This window comes from Poecilia reticulata, chromosome 11 (genome assembly GCF_904066995.2).
Source record: "Poecilia reticulata chromosome 11, P_reticulata-male-v2, whole genome shotgun sequence".
NCBI classification, from domain to species: domain Eukaryota; kingdom Metazoa; phylum Chordata; class Actinopteri; order Cyprinodontiformes; family Poeciliidae; genus Poecilia; species Poecilia reticulata.
This window is the reverse complement of record NC_088840.1, coordinates 4,491,685-4,513,026: the sequence shown is the minus strand read 5'-3', so window position 1 is coordinate 4,513,026 and position 21,342 is coordinate 4,491,685. Positions and strand designations below refer to the sequence as shown.

General features: G+C 37.4%; 1 protein-coding gene across 2 annotated transcripts in view; it reads left to right on the top strand.

Annotated features, from left to right (window-relative positions):
* Positions 1 to 21,342, top strand: part of khdrbs3 (KH domain containing, RNA binding, signal transduction associated 3) — a 157,910-nt gene that overhangs the window by 79,890 nt on the left and 56,678 nt on the right. For both annotated transcript variants that reach the window (XM_081612273.1, XM_008421354.3), the window contains exons 3-5: positions 2,830 to 2,946; positions 13,383 to 13,529; positions 16,362 to 16,501. In XM_081612273.1, the coding sequence (XP_081468399.1) occupies positions 2,830 to 2,946; positions 13,383 to 13,529; positions 16,362 to 16,501 (404 nt within the window). The remainder of the gene's footprint in view (positions 1 to 2,829; positions 2,947 to 13,382; positions 13,530 to 16,361; positions 16,502 to 21,342) is intronic.

Here is a 21,342-nt window from a genome sequence, read left to right as displayed (position 1 = left end):
CTGCTTAAGCTAGTAAAAGAATGAAAAAGTAAACATTTTATTCCTTAAAATACAATACAATTCAAACGCCACTTTAAAGCTCAAGTTTGAAGTATGGGGGTAAAAAAAGAAAATTAAAAAGCAAACTTAAATTGAGGCATTACTAAACACTGCCTTTGTTATAATTCTTCACTTTCAACATCAAGTTTGAAGTATGAAAAAGCTTTTTTCATAAAATGGATATTTATAATCATTTTTTTTCATGCCATTACCCTTCTTGATAAGCAAGCATCAAACAGATACATTTTCTTGTTTGTTGTACCCAAGCGAGAAAATGGAGCTGGAAGACATTAAACAAAAGCTAAAAACTGTGAAAGTTACAATAATCAGGCTGCAGAGAACAAAGTCTGTAGATAACTGGTAAAAGTTTCAAATAATATGTGGGTTTACGTCGGACTTGGGTCTTTGGTGTTAGTCTGGTTGGATTGGGGTCAGATGTTTACGGGTTTAGTCAGGTCGGATTTATTTTAGGACCGATAAAAACTAATGTTTCCTGCTGAGATGTTGCAGCATCTAGAAGTCACTATGACTGTGTCATAGTGTCACTACGTTCTGTCCGTTGTAATAATTTGGAACATAGATTCAGTTTGAAGTTTTCTTGTAGCTGATGAGCCTCAGGTAGAGTTTGGCTGGCACAGAGGAAGGTCTGCTCATCAACCACCCACCTAGGGAGCTTCTGGAAGGCTAGCCCAACATCTTTATACTCCAGTTTTCAGCCGAAAACAAAACGCTGACTCAGATTGTTTGCAAGAGTTGCTCTGAGAAAATAAGAAAATTGTACTTTTTGTCTAACCTCAAGAAAATGATCTAATTCATTGATTATCCTCAAAAACAGTTTCTGACGACATCATCATCATCATCATCATCATCATCATCATCATCATCATCATCATCATCATCATCATCATCATCATCATCATCATCATTATAATCATCATAAAAGTCAGGGCTGCACAGTGGCGCAGTTTGTAGAGCTGCTGCCTTGCAGCAAGAAGGTTCTGGGTTCGATTCCCGGCCCAGCGTCTTTCTGCATGGAGTTTGCATGTTCTCCCTGTGCATGCGTGGGTTTTCTCCGGGTACTTCGGTTTTCTCCCACAGTCCAAAAACATGACTGTCTAATTGGTCTGTCTAAATTGCCCCTAGGTGTGAGTGTGTGTGTGCATGGTTGTGTGTCCTGTGTGTCTCTGTGTTGCCCTGCGACAGACTGGCGACCTGTCCAGGGTGAACCCCGCCTCTCACCCGGAACATTAACTGGAGATGGGGACCAGCAACCCTCCCGACCCCACCAAGGGACAAGGGTGTCAAGAAAATGGATGGATAATAAAAAGTTCACTTCAAAACCTTTTAATCTAAATTTGTTACATTTGCTTACTGACCAAAACTGGACCCAGCTATTCATGATTTTGATTTCTTTAGTCTCAATATGTCCTGTATTAAAGGACATATTGACTGTATTAAATGTTGAATAATTATGTTTTCATGTATGGAATAATTCATAATGAGCAGGTGACGACAAAGGAGGATGTTTTGAACCGTTTCCCGCAAGAAAAATGATTGGACTACACATGTTACGTCTTCTATAACAAAAGACGGTTCTCACACAGATTGTAATTGCTTGTGTTGCAAAGTGCTGCTGGCATAAATTATTTATCCTGTAGATCCTGTAGAGACATTTTAAAATGATTAGGTTTTTAAAACTAGTTTGAGTCAATGTATTAAAGTGGGTTAGACCAACACAGGTGAACTGATGCCTGTACTTAATTATGCTGCTGCATTGGAAGTTATTTTCTCCATGGGGAGATTTGTCTTGGATCCCCATAATTCCCAGGCTCCAAAACAAAACAGAGACAAAAACAAGGAAACACAGAAAACATGGTCTCCAGTCAGGTTCATATTCAGTGTGTTTTTAATGTACTTTATCTCTCGGAACAATGTCCCCTCACTCCCTGATGAGCCGTTTCCAAACACTTTCTTTTTTTGTCCTGGTTTCTGCTTCCCAGGTAGCAGCCAGACTTCTTTGTAAGCGAGAAACACTGCTGGGAATATAACAAGCTGAAAATGCTTCAGTTTTCTTCACAGTGTCTTTTCAGTGTCTTGGAAAAAGTCTTCATATCCTTTTTGAAAACCTAGTGCAACCAATGATCTTCAGGAGCCATCTAATTAGTTTTAATCTCCTAGAGCTTTAGCAAACAATTGTAGAAAGTCATAAGTAGTCCATTTGTCATGTTCGGAACATAAGCATTGACTTGTAGACCTGTCACGAATTTTACCGGACAATAAATTGCCCCAGAAATTATTGCGATAAACACTAATATTTTTGCTTTGAGACAATTTTCAAGTGATAACAAAAACAGTTCAAGTGGTTTCAATATATTGCAATCCACTCTAAATGAATAGTTGTATCTTGCTAACACAGCTAAAGCCAAACATTGCTGCAGTACAAAAAGTCAGTGAAATCTTATTCTGTCAGGAGTTAAGGGAAGTGAATAAGCCATAAAATACTTTTGTGCTGTTAGAGATCAGAACTGATGACAAAGTGACACTAAAACCCGAAATGAAACACCTCAGAAATCCCTCCACACCGATCTTATCAAAACACAAAACAGGACTAACAAATGAAAAGTTTTCATTAGCGTCAGTCTTTTTTAATTTTTTTGCCACATTTGACAGACAGAAGACAAATCTCTGCTTTGTTTTTATCTCAGACACACAGACTCTGATCCCAGTTCTCTCTTCTTTCTTTTTCTCCCCTCCTTTCTTCCTTCCTCTCTTTCTCTCTCTCTGTTGCAGTTTAACTTTGTCGGCAAGCTCCTCGGGCCACGTGGGAACTCGTTAAAGAGACTACAAGAGGACACCCTCACAAAGATGTCGATTCTCGGAAAAGGATCCATGAGAGACAAAGAGAAGGTAACCCTGAAGTGTGGTATTTCATTTTTGCTTTGACTCTTTCACCTGTATATTTCATTTCGTGCTCTGTTACCCACTCTTACCAAGGTTTGAAGGTGAGATGACTTTATGCTGTTAACTTGCTTTCCTTCAAGAGGTCTTTTTTTTCCAGTAAGATATAAGCTTTCCAGCACAGCTTTTTTGGGCATATCATGCTTGTCTTCACCCTTGAAATTATACAGTAAAACATCAAGTTATTAATTCTAAAAGGTTAGAATTTGTCCTTTTCTCTATAAAGAAATGCTCTTTGGGAGATGACTGCTCATAGACAGTATGAACAATCATAGCATTAAAGGTTATTTATGACAGTTTCTGTGTATGAGAGCCACTACTGATGTTTCTCAATAATATCCAACTCCAAACTTTAAATATGCTAAAAATGCACCTTAAATACTCTTTATCCCACTACACATGGACTTCACAAAAGGGAGCACATCAACAGGACGTGATGTTCTACAAAAATGTCTAATAAACTCAAATATACAAGATAAGAAACGGTTTGACAGCAGCAAAGCAATTACCAAGTATTCTCATCTGAACTGCTGAATTGGAAAATATATTTAGTTCAGAAATAAAACATCAAACTTAAGTCTGTTTCTCCAGACTCTCTCTCAAAAATATTGAGTTTCTCAAAAGAACTCTCTCTAACTTACTTAGTCGGTAAAAAATGTTAAAATTAAGTTCGGTTCATTTGTATATTAAATTTCAGCATCAAGTGCTTCACATCATAAAAACAATGAAGCAAGCAATAAAATTACACTTTGTAAAATGCCATCATCAAAATCATCAAGCAAACACACATTAAATATGTTGACAAATTTTCCACTTTCTACTAATCGAAGTTTCAGCCTGGATTTAAAGGGACTCAGTGTTTCAGCTGTTTTACAGTTTTCTGGAAGTTTGTTCCAAATTTGTTGTGCATAGAAGCTGAATGCTGCCTCTGTGTGTTTGGTTCTGATTCTGGGTATGTAGAGTAGACTGCAGTTAAAACAGCTAAAAGGTCAACCAGTCAACTCGTAGCAACTGTTACAAGTCAACTTTAATATTTTCTTAATTTTACAATTCTTAATGAGAAATTAGTCTCAAGTAAATTTTAGGTCAGCATCTTTTAAATACTGACAGCGCATAGTGAAAATTATGCTAATTAAGTTCCAATTAGAAACTACGAAAACTTTAATAAACTCCCCCTTAATCTTCCTTATCTCTCAAGTCTGGGCTGTTTCTCATTTTCTCTCCGTAACTTGAAAGGAGCCGTTCTCAACGTGTCTTTCTCTCATCTCCACGTCTCCGGTCACCTCGGCGCCTTGATTGACGTCTCTCAGGATCCATCGGCTGCGTGTTAAGAGTTTTGCCAAAAACTGTTCCAGCTTAAAAACAACATTTCAAAAGTTTATGGAAATAAGAAGGATCCCGGGGATCACCAAACGCGCCCGACATCCTTCAAAGCCAAGCGCTCCGTCACAGAGCAAAGCGCACGCAGTCAGCTCGGATACAAAAAAACAACACATTACCTTGACTGATGTCTTATTTTTGTTGTTGTTGCTGTTGTTTTTATGTGAATTCAGACTGGGGAAGATCTTCTTTAGCACCGAGACTATAGATATTAGCCTGAAATTTCAAACACAAACCAGCTGAGTGACTTCCATCGTCTGCCATCATGTCGGCACATGAAGGAAAGACACAAACGGTGCCAACAGCGGATCTTTAGCTGCAAAACTGATTGCGCTTCAAACGGTCTAACTGGGAATAAATCGACTTCCCTTTGCTTGTTGGCTTCTCCCCTCACTTCCCAATGTTCTGTCAGGAGCGATTTGCTATCATACAGCACATTCATTCTGATCACGCCTATCGATGGTCTGATAGCGAAGGAGATGTGTGAAGACAGTACGTGGGCCCTTCCTTTTCGAGCTTTGCTTCTGCAAGATTTACGGCCGCCGTCAGCCACCCTCCCTCTGTGCAGTCGCCGTTTTTTGGGGGTGGAAGCTGAGTGATGCCCCTGCTTTATGTTCGGCTGGTTTACACGCTGTCTGTTTTGCAGCATCGCAGCGTGTGCCCTTGTAGTTTTCAGCTTGTACCACTTCCAGCTGAGGTTAGGAAACTGGGCCACTGCAGAGCAAAGGAAGCACTGAAAGGCTTTTTTAGATGCAAGGCCATCTGAAAGTGCAGAATACCTAAGCAAGACTGTTGCTTTCTAAGTTTCTCCTGACTTATATACTTTAATTATAAATTCTTAAGAGTCTACCACTTTTCTTGGTTGTTATTGACTGGTTGAAAAGAGCTAAATGACAGTTTTCATCCTGTGAATCCCATTAGGAGGAAATATAATTGCAGTCTGACTCCTTTAAAGGCACAGCACTGTATTGTTCTGCACATTCCCTTTTGAGCTCTTACATGCCAAAGACAATTGCTCGATATAATTGCGCAAATATTTACCGCTGAGAGACCTTGTAGGTGCGGCGGCACGCCGAGGTCTAACGGCTCGTAGACGCAGTCTCCCCGCCGGGTTATGGCGGCTCGATAGTGCTGCCACTTCCAGAGCAGGGTAATATAACGGCTCGCTCGTTAGAAACATGATTAACTCGTCCGTTTCCCCTTCCTCGGGAGCTGTGCTCCCTCTTTAATTTCCCCTGGAAAGATAAAACAATTAAATTTCTTTGTTTCATTTTTAGCAAGTCCTGCATCAGGTTTAATTTGCAAGGTGTTTCTTTTGGAGAATTACTTCCTGCGTTTGGTAGAAGTGTCCCAGAAATCAGAGGGAGTCGTGCTGTGCACCGTTTGGTGTCAAATAAAAACTAATTCAGTTTATCATTTGACAACTCATGGGATTTTCCAGGTTAGAGTCATACACAACAGGAAGACAGTTTCTTTTTTTGTTCTTTAGCATAAAATCTGGAATAAACTCACCACACTTATTCATAGTTGTTTAGACTGTTTTCAGCTATACATTTCAGACATGAACACTAGGAGCCCAACAAGCTGAGGACTTTAGAAGGACTTTAAAGGAATGACATGATGAACATATGTAAAATGTACCGTAGAAATTCGTAGTAACTAGCTCTTAACTATACTATTATTAACACTGTACGGATGTCTCATTATTGTATGATTACACATAAGCCTGTAGAAAATGAGCAGTTATCTAAATCAGTGGTCCCCAACCTTTTTATTACTGCGGACCGGTCAAGACTTGGAAAATTTTGCTGCGGCCCGGGGGTGGGGGGTGGGGGGGGTGTCTTTGTGTTCCCGCTAAATCCTGAATATACCCAATTTGGGTTGTCTTGGAGTTTCTATCACAACCTGTGGGGTTTTTCCTGTCTGGGAACGAGAATACAACCTGCTGAATGTGACAGGTAGCCAATCATAAAGCGCGGTGACGTAAAAACAGAGGGGAATCCTTAACAGCTGACATATCGCGCAAACTGAGTCCGGTGGATATCGGAGATGATATGTGGAAATGTTTATTATTGAATTTAAAGGTCATTATTATGTTTATTCAGTTAAAAATGTTAACTATGAAAAAACATATTCACCTCCAAATCATAGTGCAGCAAATAGAACGGCTGCTCCCGTCTCTTTCATCCACCGCTTTATCTCTTAAAATGACTCCACAAACTATCACTGTTGCTTCTGCATCGTCATCCGTGTTTGCTTATTCTAAATTCCCGCTATGTTGGGGGTTTTACTGGATTATCCTCTGGAATCGGGACGTTCGTGACTGGAATCGGTTCGTGCTGCTCCTGCCTTGGACACACAAACCGATCGAACCTGTTGGACTTTTATCAGCTCTGTGGTCACAGAGGTTTGGAGAATCGGCCGACAATTCTTAAATCTTTCCGTCTAAACCAGACTTAAGACTTAAGACGCAGCCCAAACGCTCTGACTCTGGTCGCTATGATAACGTTTATATATCCCTTCAAAATAAGATACAGAAGCGCCACAAAAATGAACATTTTACTTTCGTGAAAATTTTAACTCACGATAATGACTAACGGGAGCCCTGAGCTTGTTTCTCTGCAACGAGACGGTCCCATCTGGGAGTGATGATGAGAGACAATAACACCCGAAGTGTTGCTTATATGCACAGCCTGCTTGGTCTCTACCTGGCGAAGCAGCTTGAAGCTTCATTGCCTCATTAGCAGCCGGTCGCCGCATGTTACGCAGAGAGGGCTTGTAATGTGGGCCTCACCTACCGGTCCGGGATAAATCCATTCTCCTGTCTCTTCTCTGGGCCTTTTCCCCTTTGCAAAGAAACTTTCCAAAGACATCTGATCTGTTTCTTACTCATTTTGCTGCTTGTGGCCTCAGTGTTGGTAACCGAGAGAATCCGGTTAAAGGATTTTCAAAATAAAAGATCCTCCAGAATCAAATAATACATAAAACGGAACTATTTCACTATTTCTTGCGCGGCCCGGTACCAATTGGTCCACGGACCGAGGGTTGGGGACTACTAATCTAAATAATTGAATGATAAATTAAAATAAGCGTGATAATTTCCATTCTGATTATTAATATTTTTTTGAAGGGCAAGTTTGTTTACAAAGACATTATGATACTTTTTCAGTTTAAATGTATTTAATAAACAACAGCACGTTAAACAATGTTACATGCTGAAAACAAAACAACTGTTAACCTGCTAATTTGCAAACCCAGTACTTGGTTGGACCATTTTTTAAAGACAGCATTTTATTTAGGGTTTTGGTTGTGTGTGTCTTTTATTTCCATTTTATGTATTGTTTTTGGTTGTTGTGTTTTATTTGGGATATTCAAAATATTTTCCAGTTCCAGTGTAAAGTGTACTTCACAAAATTAAACTTTCTTAATCTTTGAGAAGGCAAACTTTGATTGTTATGACATTATCAATACACTACTTGAAAATGGTCTCAAAGCAACAGTATTATCATTTATCGCAATAATTACTTGGACAATTTGCTATTGTTCCAGGCCTATTTATACCGTTAAGTCCACCATTTCATGTTTCCTTTGTCAAGCCATGTTTACATGCACTTTGCTAAATCTTTCATCATGGAAGAAAATCTTACAAGCTTACAGTGATGGTCTGCGGTCAGTGAGTGTGACAGTTACAATGACACCTAACTGAGCTCTGTTACCACCAAACACAACTTCCAACAAATATAAAATAATGCCAAACACTTACTAGTAAAACTTTGTGATGGCTGCAAGCACAGACCTCTCTTCTTATCCTCCTTCTTTCTCTCTCTTCAGTTTGACTCCAGTAATAATCGCACCAACATCCACTTATTGTTGGACTGATATCTCTGTCAAATCTCTCTGCTATGATTTTTCTGCAGCAACAAAATCAGACAATCTGGCATATCCGTGCAGTGTGACTGGAGTCGCTATGACATCATGTCACCGTGACACGTCTAAGCCCTGGGTGTGCTGGCCTTCAGACCAGTAATGGGAACTCATTACTGATCCAAGCAAGTTAAAAGACTCAATCACATCATTCACTACATCAGGGGTGACAAGAGTGAGGCTGGATTTGACTGCAATTTGAGACTGAATAAAGCAAATCCCCCAGCACCAGTATTTGATGCAAATGGAAACTTTATTTTATTTTAGTTCAAAATTATCACCGACAACTTAGTCTTCCAATAAAAAGTAGTAGGTGCAACAAAAATTTACGCACCTTTGTATCTCTTTTTAAGTTCATTGTAAATAAAATTTCTACCTATTCACACCACATAAAATATAAAATCTTACCAAGTATTTTTGTCTAGTTTCTCATGCAAATATCTCATTACACTGTAAATAAGACAATAACAAACATAGAAGTAACTTTTCTGTCAGGCATAAGAGCTTCTTTTGAGTCAGTAACAACTGAATATCGATGAAAAATCTTATTCCACTCACAGATTATTTCACTTCTAACATGAGTAAAAAAAACTGGCTTAATTTAGCATTTTCAGTGAAAGATGTTGACCCAAATCCCATTTTTATCACTGAAAATAAACACTTCATTTTTTTTTCAAAGGACATTGGATGTCTGTCTTTTAACAAGAAAAATGGGGAAACCATTTTAATGTTTTAGGTCTGGCATAATTTGAATGGATTTGTTGAATTAAAAATTCACATGATTTGTTTATTGTAGATTATGTATTTTCAACTCCGATTTAATTTTTCCATTTGAAACTGCATGTTTGGTTATTTGATGTGACCACAAATCACTGGAGTTAAATAAAAATGGCGCAGACACCATCTTATAAGTTGATGTCTTTTTTTTCCTTTTCCAAGTAAATTAAATGTCAGATTTGAAGCTCTGAGTTACTTTGCTTAGGTTTGATGTGATTTTTACGCTACAATTGAAGCTGAATTAAATTTGTAGACGTTAAAGCTGCTACCAGGTCTGCTGTGATTGAGAAAGACAATCAGTTGTCATATAAATGATTGCAGCTGAAAATATTCGTCATTTGTCTGTCATTTATTTTGCCATCTGTGCAAAATTACTTCTTCACGCCTGTCAAAGTTTCTCATCTGCATATCAGATCTGTTCTCGATTGAGTTTTCTGCTCGTGTATTTTCAATCCAATGTTTAGGTCCAGTGCAAAGAAACAAATGCATGTAAACATGTTTTAATGCTTTGTTCTTTATGCTTAATGCTTTATTCCCCTCTGACCCTAATTGTACAAACCAGAAATGTGTGTGGAGACTTTTTGCAACAAATCCCTGTGGCTCTACACTCTTGTTGGATCAGCAATAGCTGAAATCACTAATAAAAAGAATGCAGCTGAAAAAGAGTGCTTTAAAGTATTCAAAGAAAGTCTGACAACATAGTGGCACAGCTGCACACTCCAAACTGAAGCCTATGAAAAAGATCTGATGAGGGCAGTTTTGATTGATCGGGTTTTGAAGTCTTTTAAATCTCCTCACAGTTTATTTATTTGGTATTATTTTAATTTTTGTCATTTTACAGTTATAATAAATGTTATTTTATTACCAAGATAAAGAACCACTGATGTTGTACCAAGCTTCCAGACCACTCAGATCTACTGGTTCTGGTTCTGCTCAGCATCCCCAGAACCAAACATGGAGAAGGAGCATTCATCTTTTATGCACCACAAATCTGGAACAAACTTCCAGAAAAACCGCACAACAGCTGAAACACTGAGTTCCTTTACATCAAGGCTAAAAACCCACCTGCTTAGAGTTGTCATTTATTCATAACTGGAACATTTATCAATATATGTGATGTGTATTTGCTTGATTATTTTGATTATGGGATTTGATCAAATGTAATTTTCATTGATTTATTGTTTCATAATTGGTTATTGTGTTATGTGTTTATGACTTAACCCTTGTGTTTACAAATGGGGTCTAACTGACCCCACACCCGTATCACTTGTATCATTTTCCTTAGTCCTCGTACGTTTGCCTCAGTCCTCGCACGCACAAGGGTTAAAGTATTTTGAACTGATTTCAACTTGAACTTGATTTGACTTGGAAAACTTTACCAGGACCAAAAAAAAAACCAGAAAATAAATCCTATGTATTCTATGCACTTGATCTTGAATAACTTGGATCAGTACGGTAGGTTTGCAGTAGGACTATCGTCTATCACGGTCATGGTAATAAAAATATCCATCATTAAATTCCAGTTAAATCCTTAAAGCGTAACATGATTCATTTCCTCAAAGCTCTGGCTACCGGAGCTCTGCAGTGCATCCAGAGCGCTCTGCTGCCCCGTTTCCAGGGTGAACAGCTTTTCATAAGCAGATTTACAGAGAAAAAAAAGTAAACAGAAGGAAGATGCTGCCAGTAGATAAGAAAAATAGACAGCTGTAATCCCTTCCCATAGGCTGCTTAGCTCTGGACACTGGATGATGGATCACTCTTATCAGAACCGAGAGAGTCCACAGCATGTATGAAATCTTCTTACAGAATAACATGTAAATAATATTGGCACATTTTGTTTTATCCCCAATATTCCACTTTGCTGATCACTGAACCACACGTTCAGACAGTATAAACGAAACATTGGGTGAAATAAAAAGCCGTTAAATTCCTCAATTGTCCTCATATGTATATTTTCTAGTTGAAAGAACTTGATAAAGATTGCTTTTCCTATATTTGTTCATGCAAATGCAGCACAGATTACAAAAAAAAACATAAAAGGGAAGAGATGAGACAGATTTCTGAGCAGTTGTCTCTTTCCAGCACCGTGCTCACACTCCCCGTTCCACACCGACATGCACGGCTACAGCGCAGAGGAGCCTTGCATTCGTAAAAGCACAGATTTATGGGGGGAATTAACATATCATTAACATACCACCGGCTCTCTGAAAAGAAGGTTATTTATAATTAGGTGACATCAGAGATACGGGTTAGCATGCTGGTGGATGGGAGGGAGGGGAAAGGGAACTTGCTGCCACCGGAAAGACCCCAGAGAAGACTCTTTCCCTTTTTTTGTTAAAAATGGAGAAACTGGGACAGCAAACCTGTTTCATTTGTGTGATGGAGGGCTTTTTGCTGTCCTATTTCTCACCATCAACAACATAACAAAGGACTGCATCTGGTGAGCTTGAGTGACCTGTGGAGACCCACCATGTTACAGCTTAAAGTCATCTCAAAGGATCAAATCTGAATTTATTTGTGGGTTTTTTTAGCCACACAAAATGACCTATTTACGTAATTTAACTTTTTTTAGTTACAAATGTATTACCTTATAATAAAACACAAATTTTGCAGTACCTTGAGGGAGTACCCTTTGAAATTTGACAGTGCAAAAACACAAAATCTAACCAAGTATTTTTGGTCTGGTTTCTAGTGCAAATATGTTACTACACTTGAAATTAGACAAGACTAATTAACAAGTAACTTTTCAGCAATAGATAAGAGCTTTTGTAAAGTGAATTTAGTGGTGCTAGTACTTTTTCATTAATATTACAGAATGATTTACTTAAAACAAGCTCCTTTATTTTGCTCAAATGCTACTTGTAAATTAGTTTTGTATTATTTCAAGTGTACTAAGATGTTTGAACTAGAAACCAGTCTAAAAATACTTGGTAAGAGTTTAAGTTTTTGCAGTTACATTTTATCATGTTGCCACATGAAATCAAACATTTTGCTTATTGGGGTGTTATGCAACACAAAGCAGTGGATTATTTTTAAAGTAGAAGGAAAATGACAGAAGTTTTCTAAAGGCGGCACAAATAAGTGCATTTGTATTGAGTGAATACTTTGTAGAACCACCTTTTACTGCAGGCACAGATACAAGTCTTTTTGCATATGAGTCACACATTTTGAGAATTACATTTTTGTTCATGATATTTTCCATTGCTCTATCGATTTGACCTTCATCAAATCTTTTGCCAGAGACTTTATTTTCAGACTCTGTATGTTTAGAGTTGTCTACGTTTAACTCAATCCATTCTCCCTTAAACTTTGATCAGCGTTCCTGGGGGGAGAACACTTGTCACACTGTAAATAAACAAATTTAGCCATATTTCTATCTAACATTTGAAAACTATTTAAGGATTTTCTACCACTTTATAATTATACACTAATTGTTGTTATCTCCCATTCAAAATTCTAAAAAAATATATTGTTTGTAATAGTTATATGATGAAATCTATAAAAGATGCAAGATCACATCTGGACATCACTGTAAATTATGTAACCCTGTCTACCTTTAATTTAGGGATCAATAAGCTACTTTTGACTGTTTAAGCCAAACTCCCATGAGACCGCATTCATTCAAACTGTCTCAGGAAACAAAACAAAGCAGCAACAGCTCTTTCTTTTCCGCGTTAAGGATTTTTTTAAATGACTACTCGACATGCACGAGTAGTCATGTCGTGCCTAATAAAGATAGACCTTTATTCCGGTCTATCTTTTGTTATTTTTGCCTCGTTATTATTATCATCACCTGTCTTAAGACACTGATTTTTGGGGGGTAAGAATCAATATTGTAGCCTAGTATATTTAAATCAGTACATTCCTTTTCTCACAGAGCGACTTAATTTATTTTAATGAAGTTTGAGCGATTTCAAAGAGAGATGGGCTGAAATGCAGCAAACAGAGCAGATATCTTGGTGAAGGGTATGCAAGCATGTACTTTACCTCCTCGCCACGATCCATTATGAGGCGAGGCAGCTTTGTGGCGACGACAGCGATCAGTTAAACATGACAGATGCAATTGAAAAGCTGTTAAGGACTGCCTGTTTGCAGAATTTTGCCACAACACACATCAGTATTTTTGCTGTTGCTCATGTAACTGCAACGCATCAAGTCTTATTACAGAAAATCTGCCGTAGATCCTTTTATATAAATATTTCCGTGTGACACTTTTTACATACTGTTCTTAAGTCCAAGAATTTGTTCCATTAAATCCTTTTTTAACATTACTTTTTACACTAAATAATGTCATGTTCCATCAGGAAGAAGAGCTAAGGCAGAGCGGCGAGGCCAAATATCACCATCTGAATGAAGACTTACATGTCCTCATCGAGGTATTCGCTCCGCCAGCTGAGGCCTACGCCAGGATGGGCCACGCTCTAGAGGAGATCAAGAAGTTTCTCATTCCAGTATGTTCTCATCACGATGTCTAAAACACACACACACGCACGCACGCACACACACACACACATTAAACACACTTCTCTTTTTATTTCTCCTCTTGTCAACAATCTCCTTTAGGCTCCAATTAACTAATTTGCAGTCGATTGATTTGAATGATTTTTTTCACTTTGTCCTTGTGTGTACATGTTCTTGTTTTTATTCATGATGGGGATAAAATTATTTACTTAATTTAACTTTTTTTAGTTACATATATATCACCTTATAATAAAACACAAATTTTGCAGTAACTTGAGGGAGTACCCTTTGAAATTTAACACTGCAAAAACACAAAATCTTACTAAGATATAATGCAACTCCTGAGAATGCATTATAGGGGCCTCTCATAAACATGGGGACAAAATGCCAGTCCTGATGTTTTCATAGTGGCTTTTAAATTTGAGTGTAACAAAATTTCACAGTACAAAATTTTATGATATTACGTGTCATCATATCTCTTGTTGAGGTGAAATCTGCCTCATGAAGAGCTGTCTAGTAGCTGTCACCAAGTGACTTTGTCTTTTCAAATAAGGTTTAAGCAGCTATTGTGATTCCCTAGTGAATCCTTTGTCCCTGTACAATGTGTCTGTTTAAGCCTTTTGTTTAAAGTAAGACAGGAAGTAGTTCTTCAGCTGAATTGTTATGTTGACTAAAAACAACCTTTGTTCTAGCTAGATTATAATACTCTGTCTATAATTAATATCTACCACTTTTAATTGGTGTATCTGCATTTTGGTTACATGGAAGGAAAAAAACGACTGAATATTAATGGCTTGTAAATGCTGGCAGAGCTCTAACCCCGAGTGATGGTCATTTTGTTCCTTTGCCATGTTGGTTTATTCATACCTAACTTCTTCCAGTACCAAATGAACACCCTGGGACATTTCACAGCTGTTGCTACTATTGATTTTATAGTTATGTATTATTATTTATTCATGCTCTTCTGTAACAAAATAGGTTTTCATGGCTGCAATAAGCATCCATGAACTAAAGAGCTATTTTGGTTTGGTTCTGGGCCATAACGATGTTTTTCGTCACAGTAACTGACCCAAATATGGATCAAAGGCAAATGAATACAAATAGGCCATAATACATTCAGTTAAGTGATTTTTGTCCTTTCTATGATAAATTAATTCCATAATTCATAAAAACCCTTGACCTACAAAAAAAAATTAGTACATGGGTACAAAATGGTTCAACATGAATGTAGAAAAGGACAAAATGGTAATGAGTAGTAAATGGGCGTAAAACTGACCTGGAACTACAGAGACTGGTGTGTCAATTTTCACAGTGCAAAGTTATTTTCCTGATGTATTAACACATTTATGAAATCAAGTTTTATAAAATTTTTGTTTTGTTCATTAATCATTATTTGTTACCTGGTTGCCTTTGCCCTTTATTCCGGTCTATCTTTTGTCTTTTTTGCCTCGTTATTATTATTACCTGTCTTAATTGCTGCTTGCATGGTTGTTAAGAAGTTAATTCTGTAGCAAAATGGATGAATATCACATTTTCTCACTTTTGGGTGGAGCAATTCTGCCACAAAAACTGTAAAGTTAGACACACACACACAATGTGAGATTGCATTGATTTCCATCCATTTAAGTTACTCCATTTATGCCTAACCCTACAACTTCTTTTACCCCAAATTATTATCAGTTTATTGCTAACTCTAACCTAATCTTAAGTTTAACTGAGCTCTTACACTCAACTCAAAAAATGGGGACTGCATTGAAAGATTACTTTGTCCCTGATGAGGCATATTCATATTTAGACGGTGTGTAAATTTATAAGAAAATGTCCTAAATTGACAACATAAGTACACATACACACACTACAAAATATTTTATCATCTTTGGAACTACTTGTTGCAAATGAATGCTAAGTAATCTTACCTGCATGTAATTACATCAAATTCAAATCCGAAACACAGACTGGCCAAACCTTAACTGCACAGTTTGAAATTTCAAACCTGCAATCAAAAATTTCATTTATTCATACTTAAAAAAAAAAAAAAGAATTTAGACAGACATGAGAACACGAAGATATGACCTAAGCAAACTTTTCATAAGCTGAATGTATTGTCTCATTCCTAATTTCATGGTTTCAAGATCAGCTTATTGATTGATGATCATTAGGTATTCACTTGGTAAATTAGCCAAGTTAGCATAGGGACCTAATAAACACATTGTGTCACTAGAGGATTGCCATGGAGACAGAGAATTGGCGTCAGGAAAGATCGTCAGTGCAGTGCAGATGTAAGACTCAGAGGGCAGGAGGGAACCTCTTTTCCTGGGACAACCTCTCTTCGGCAGCCACCTCAGAATGGAACTTATTTACTCTTCCTCTATTTATTATTGATGATGTCTCTCATGCTCAGAGCTATAATAATTTGCATACCTTCATTTATTATCCTGCAGACCCCACCAACGACCCATCCTCTGTTGCTGCCTGTCTCTGCTCCCAAAAAAAATCCCATCCATTGAAAAATGACAACTGTATTTTGTGATTAAAGACCTATTTTAATATTAATTAATGTGTTCTAGTTTAGAGGGGAAAAACAACAGCGTGAAAAGATGAAGCTAAATGGGGTCCTAAGGTTTTATCAGCAGGAGATCTGAATGTTTTGCTGCTTCAGGAACAGCAGTCACGGCAGTACTGTAAAGTACATTAATTAGATATTCCCAGAGCTGTAGCCCTGGAGATAAAGGACGTAATTTAATACAGTGTAATTGAAAGCGAGTCTGTTGCCGTTGCTGTGTGTGTGCGTGTGTTTATGTGTGGTTCTCTTGTGTGTGCAGGACTACAATGATGAGATCAGACAAGCCCAGCTGCAGGAGCTCACATACCTGAACGGTGGCTCCGAGGATGCCAAGGTGCCATCGGTCAGGGGCAAGTCGGCAGCCCGTGGCAGGGGGACACCTGTTCCAGGGCTTCCAAGGTAACCTGTTCCAAATGTGCATCTGGATGCATGTTCTCCTAGCTTCAGCTAGGAAATGTGTTTTATTTACCATTAAGGAGCTACTGGGAAACAAGAGTTGATGTAAATGTAAAAACTATGAAAAGTATCTGAAATGATCTGTACATACATTCTTTCATAAGTTGTGTATGAATCTATTACGTTGTAAATCTGAACATACATTAAATCATTTGGCTGAATCATTTTTGACTTCCTGAGGACAGAAACTGTCATGGAGGTGTGGTTGATGGTGAGGAGATGACGCTGAGACCCAGGTAGGATGATGAAGATGTTTAATGATAAAGATGCTCAAACAGTCCAAAAACAGGCGGCACAGCACAGAAGTAGCATGCAGCTAAATACCGGTAGCCCTGACAACAAAGACTGACACGATGAGCTAATGCCAGCATAGGACTTCACAGTTCAACTGTGCGGGCAGACTGACTAACAAAGACGACGTGGGCGTATGTTACAGAAACTTAGACAAGGATCCGACGAAGAACACAGACAACAGGTGAGACTAAATACACACGGGGTAATTAAAGGAACGAGACACGCCTGGGAGACAATCAACGGGGAAGACGCAGAGACAGGACTCACAGGGAACAGGACCACAAAGAAAAACTCAAAAATAAACACACAGAAACACGGATCATGACAGAAACAGGAAAGCAATTAAATGGTGGATCTACAAAGTATTGACTTCAGGAAGTTGAGTATTAATGGATGCCACATTTTTTTTTATTATTTGCTAAATGTTGTGGAAAAAATACAAAATATTTTCCTCCCACTTCATACTTATGTGTTACATTGCATTGTTGTGCCACAAGAAATCCCACTAAAATTATGTCATTGGAAGTGTGAATACATTTGCTGGGCACCAAAAGGCAATGTTGTACAAATGTTTTTTTCTGTTTTATTTTGATGTAAAATGAGTCCCAGATTTAGAAATAATCAAGATTATGAAAAGTATTTTTTAAAGAAATTTATAAATCTTGGATTTAAGCTCATTCCTGTGTCCTCACTCCCTTACTTAAGATCTAGCTGTACTAGATTTCTGGAATTGTTGTAATTGTTTGGATATCTTTGTTTTACTGGGGCAGTAATAAAAGCAAAGGTACGGCTGTCATCAAGGAAACAAGTTTTTGCCTTCCAGCCTTCCTTTGCATAAAATTTCCAAAATTTTACTCACAGATTTTTTTCCCCCAATTACATCTGATTTTCTTTATTTCTACAAGGGCACACACACACGCAACCCCCCCGCCCCCCTCCCTCACATACACACATATATATATATATATTATTTATTTATTTATTTTTATAAAAGGTAACAGAATGAGGAATATTTATGTTCTCATAGACAGTCTGTGATTCCCATAAACTATTTTTGTACATTTCCTGTCTGAACATACCAATATTCATCAGTCTGACAGACAACGCATTTAGTCTTTGTTTCACCAATGCATATGCATTATGTGGAGACCCGTTGTGAAAATACCCTCCAAGTTCTTGTGTAAAATAATAACTCTGTTCATCTACATTTCTGATTTTCTGACATTTGACTTGTTGTGTTTCTGTGAATATGAAATAATTTGATCTCTGCAAGTTCATAATGGCTATTTTAAAAATGACTCCGTGATCCCTATACCAAGCTATCAATACTGTCAGTCTAAATTGAGAAAGAAGTGTGTCATAACTCCTTTAATTGGAAAAAGCGGCTAAAAAAACATTGAGACAAAGGGTTGTCTGTTTAGAGCAATGTTAGAAGCAGTTTCGCATATATTACAATAATGAATGACATCAAACGGCTTCCTCTGAAAGGCAGAAAGATGAGTGGTGTTGTTTCAGACTGTGCTGACTGGGTGCAGACTTCAGCAGGATTCACAAAGAGGAGGTATGGGGCAGAGATGACTGGCACGCATTCAAAACAAAAGCTCTGCTGCTAACATTTAAACTGGACTGTGACGCGTTTCTCATTGGTGCTACTTCATTAAATTTATTATTTAATAAATTCAGGCAATGAGTTCTGTTCTGAATAAACCCTGAACATATGGTTTTACATAAAAGTGGGAGTGAAAGCAGCTTTCCTTAACAAGCTGTATGTGACCCTGAGATTATTAATTTCAGGTCCCTGCTGTGGTCAGCTGTTGAACACGCTACATCTAAGATTTCTCCTGCTGCTGATCTTCTTTCAGTTACTACGCTAAAGAAAAATAAGAGAAGAGGCACGAATGCATGAGCAGAACTAGCCTACAAATACTTTTATTGTCAAACTATTTTATGAGGCTGTTGCATTGACTTTCACAAAAATCACATTAATCACAAAAAAATAATCAAATAATTAATTTTGGTCTCCGCTCATATCCAATATCTGTACATAAACTTTTAAATATGACAATTGTATTAAAGTAAAGCAATAAAAATGTTTTCTTCAAGTACTTGTTTACACAGTTTTTTCCATTGTGTAAACAAATGAAAAAATTGCATAGAGGGTTTCCCTCGTAGTATGAACAGCAGTTGTCCGAGGACAGAACCTTGAGGGACCCCAATGCTCAGATTGACGGAGTTGGAGATGTTCTTTACATTTCAGGGTGACTTTGTGATCTCAAAGTCAGAAAGTTTCAAATCCAGAGCAAAGTGCTAATGTTCAGGTCCAGCTTGTTGTGTTTCTCTGTTGGTCCATGTAGAATGGACCAACAGAGTTGGTCCATTTCTATGCTTTAGACATTTTCACACCCGTTTCTTTAGACAAAATCAAAGGAAACGAGGCACAAGTGATCAAAAGAGTTTCACTAATCCAAATTAAAGAAATTAAAACACTGAAATGTATATCTTATTGAGAAAGGATTTGCCAAAAAATGTCTAATTTTAAAATACTGAACAGTTTGCCAGGTGCTTGATTTTGTTTTTTGCTGTGATTCTTAACAAAGAGTTGGTATTTTCAAAATAAGGGATGGTATGTTTGACTGCTTGGTTGATTGATTGCGCTCTCCTTTCTGTTGGGGATATCTGGTAATGTGTTTCCCCTCACCAAACACCACAGTTTAATGATTTCTGTTTACTTACCTACTGTATCAATTAATCATAGACACAGCAACAAACAAAACACTGGCTTGTTGGCAACAGGAGCTATAAAACCATAATCTGGAACAGAACTATGAACAGTAACACTGAAATAGATACTGCAAAGTTCTCGATGACTTGAGTGGGCAGATTAATTTAACAATCTTCCGTCATGTGGGAGGTTTTGTATGTGTGAGAAATGATTCACTCTTCCTATGTGTTTTGGCATCCAACCGTCACCTCCTTCAAAACTAGACTCAATGTAAAGTCAAAATGTCAACATTCCTGGGATGTCTTCCCAACTATGCTTATTTGTAAAAGTATACATTTTTCTATGCTGTGCATTATTGTATAGTGACTTTTTTTCCACAAATAACCTGAAAGGTATGAATTTTTATAAATGTTCAACCCTTTATACCTTATTACCCTTAAAATATACTATGCAGCTCTTTCAACCCACTACACTGAACCCTAAGCCTCCTGGTTATTCCACCAAATATTGATTTCTGAACTCTTCCTGAGTTAAAACACTAGTGTTGTTGTTTCTAAATGAATATGAACTTGTTTTCTTTGCATTACTTATGGTCTGAAAGCACTGCATCTTTTTGTTATTTTAACCATTTATTATTTTCTGCAAATAAATGCAGAATTGGAATTGTAATTTTGGAGACATATTGTCAGTAGTTCATAGAATAAAAGAACAATGTTAATTTTACTCAAACATATATCTATAAAAAGTAAAACCACTGCAAAACTGATAAATTTGCAGTGGTCTCTTAGTTTCTTCCAAAACTGTACAATAGGGTGGCACAATATTTCAAAATCAATTTAAAGAAGATTAGACTTTATAGTTTTACCATTAAAGAAATGGAAAAATAATAATAATAAAAAAAGAAATATATATATATATATATATATATATATATATATACGTGTGTGTGTCTGTGTGTTTTCCTTCTACTTTACAATTATGCACCACTTTGTGTCGGTTTTATAAAATAAAAGAAAAATGTGTTAAAATTAGTAAAGTAACAATTGACGGAGCAGGACTACTGGCTTTGCATCAGTTTGTATCACTGATGTTTACTAATCATCACAATTTGTTATCGATATCCTGTAAATATCATGTTTTAGTTAAAAATTCATAAAAATAAATCTTAATAAACAGCTGATTATACAAAGTTAGAAAACTATCCTGCATTTGCATGAATTCAAAACAGTTCTCTGTGGGTTTTCACCCTCTCACATCTTAATGTATCCATGGTAATTCCGGATTCTGTAAGCAGTCTAACAATTTTTCTGCTGTCTGTGTTGCTGCTGTGCTTTGAAGAAGTAAAAAAAGTAAAAAGAAGGGTTTGTTTACTCTCCTTGGTTATGAAAGAAACTTCTCCCTCATATGATTTAGAGATAAACAAGGTCATAAGACGGAGTGCTCGTCCCGCTCTGAGTTACAGCATAATTGGCAGTGTTTTGAATTATGCTGTAATTACCATTTACCATGCCTAATTTAAGTGTTATAACTCTGTGGTCCTGCAGGCTCCCACGCAGGAAGTTTTCACGCTCACTAATGCACGATTTTGATCAAGACAAGAGCTCTGAATGCAGACTTTCTCATCTCTGCCCTTCTTTCCGGGGCTGTGACTGAAAGGGAAGTCCTTCCTTTTAAAGAGGAGCTGCTGCTTTTCTTAACCACATCTCCTGCCGTCCCCATCAGACATTACATCAGAGTTTCTCTCTTTCTCAATGTAGCTCCTCCTAGG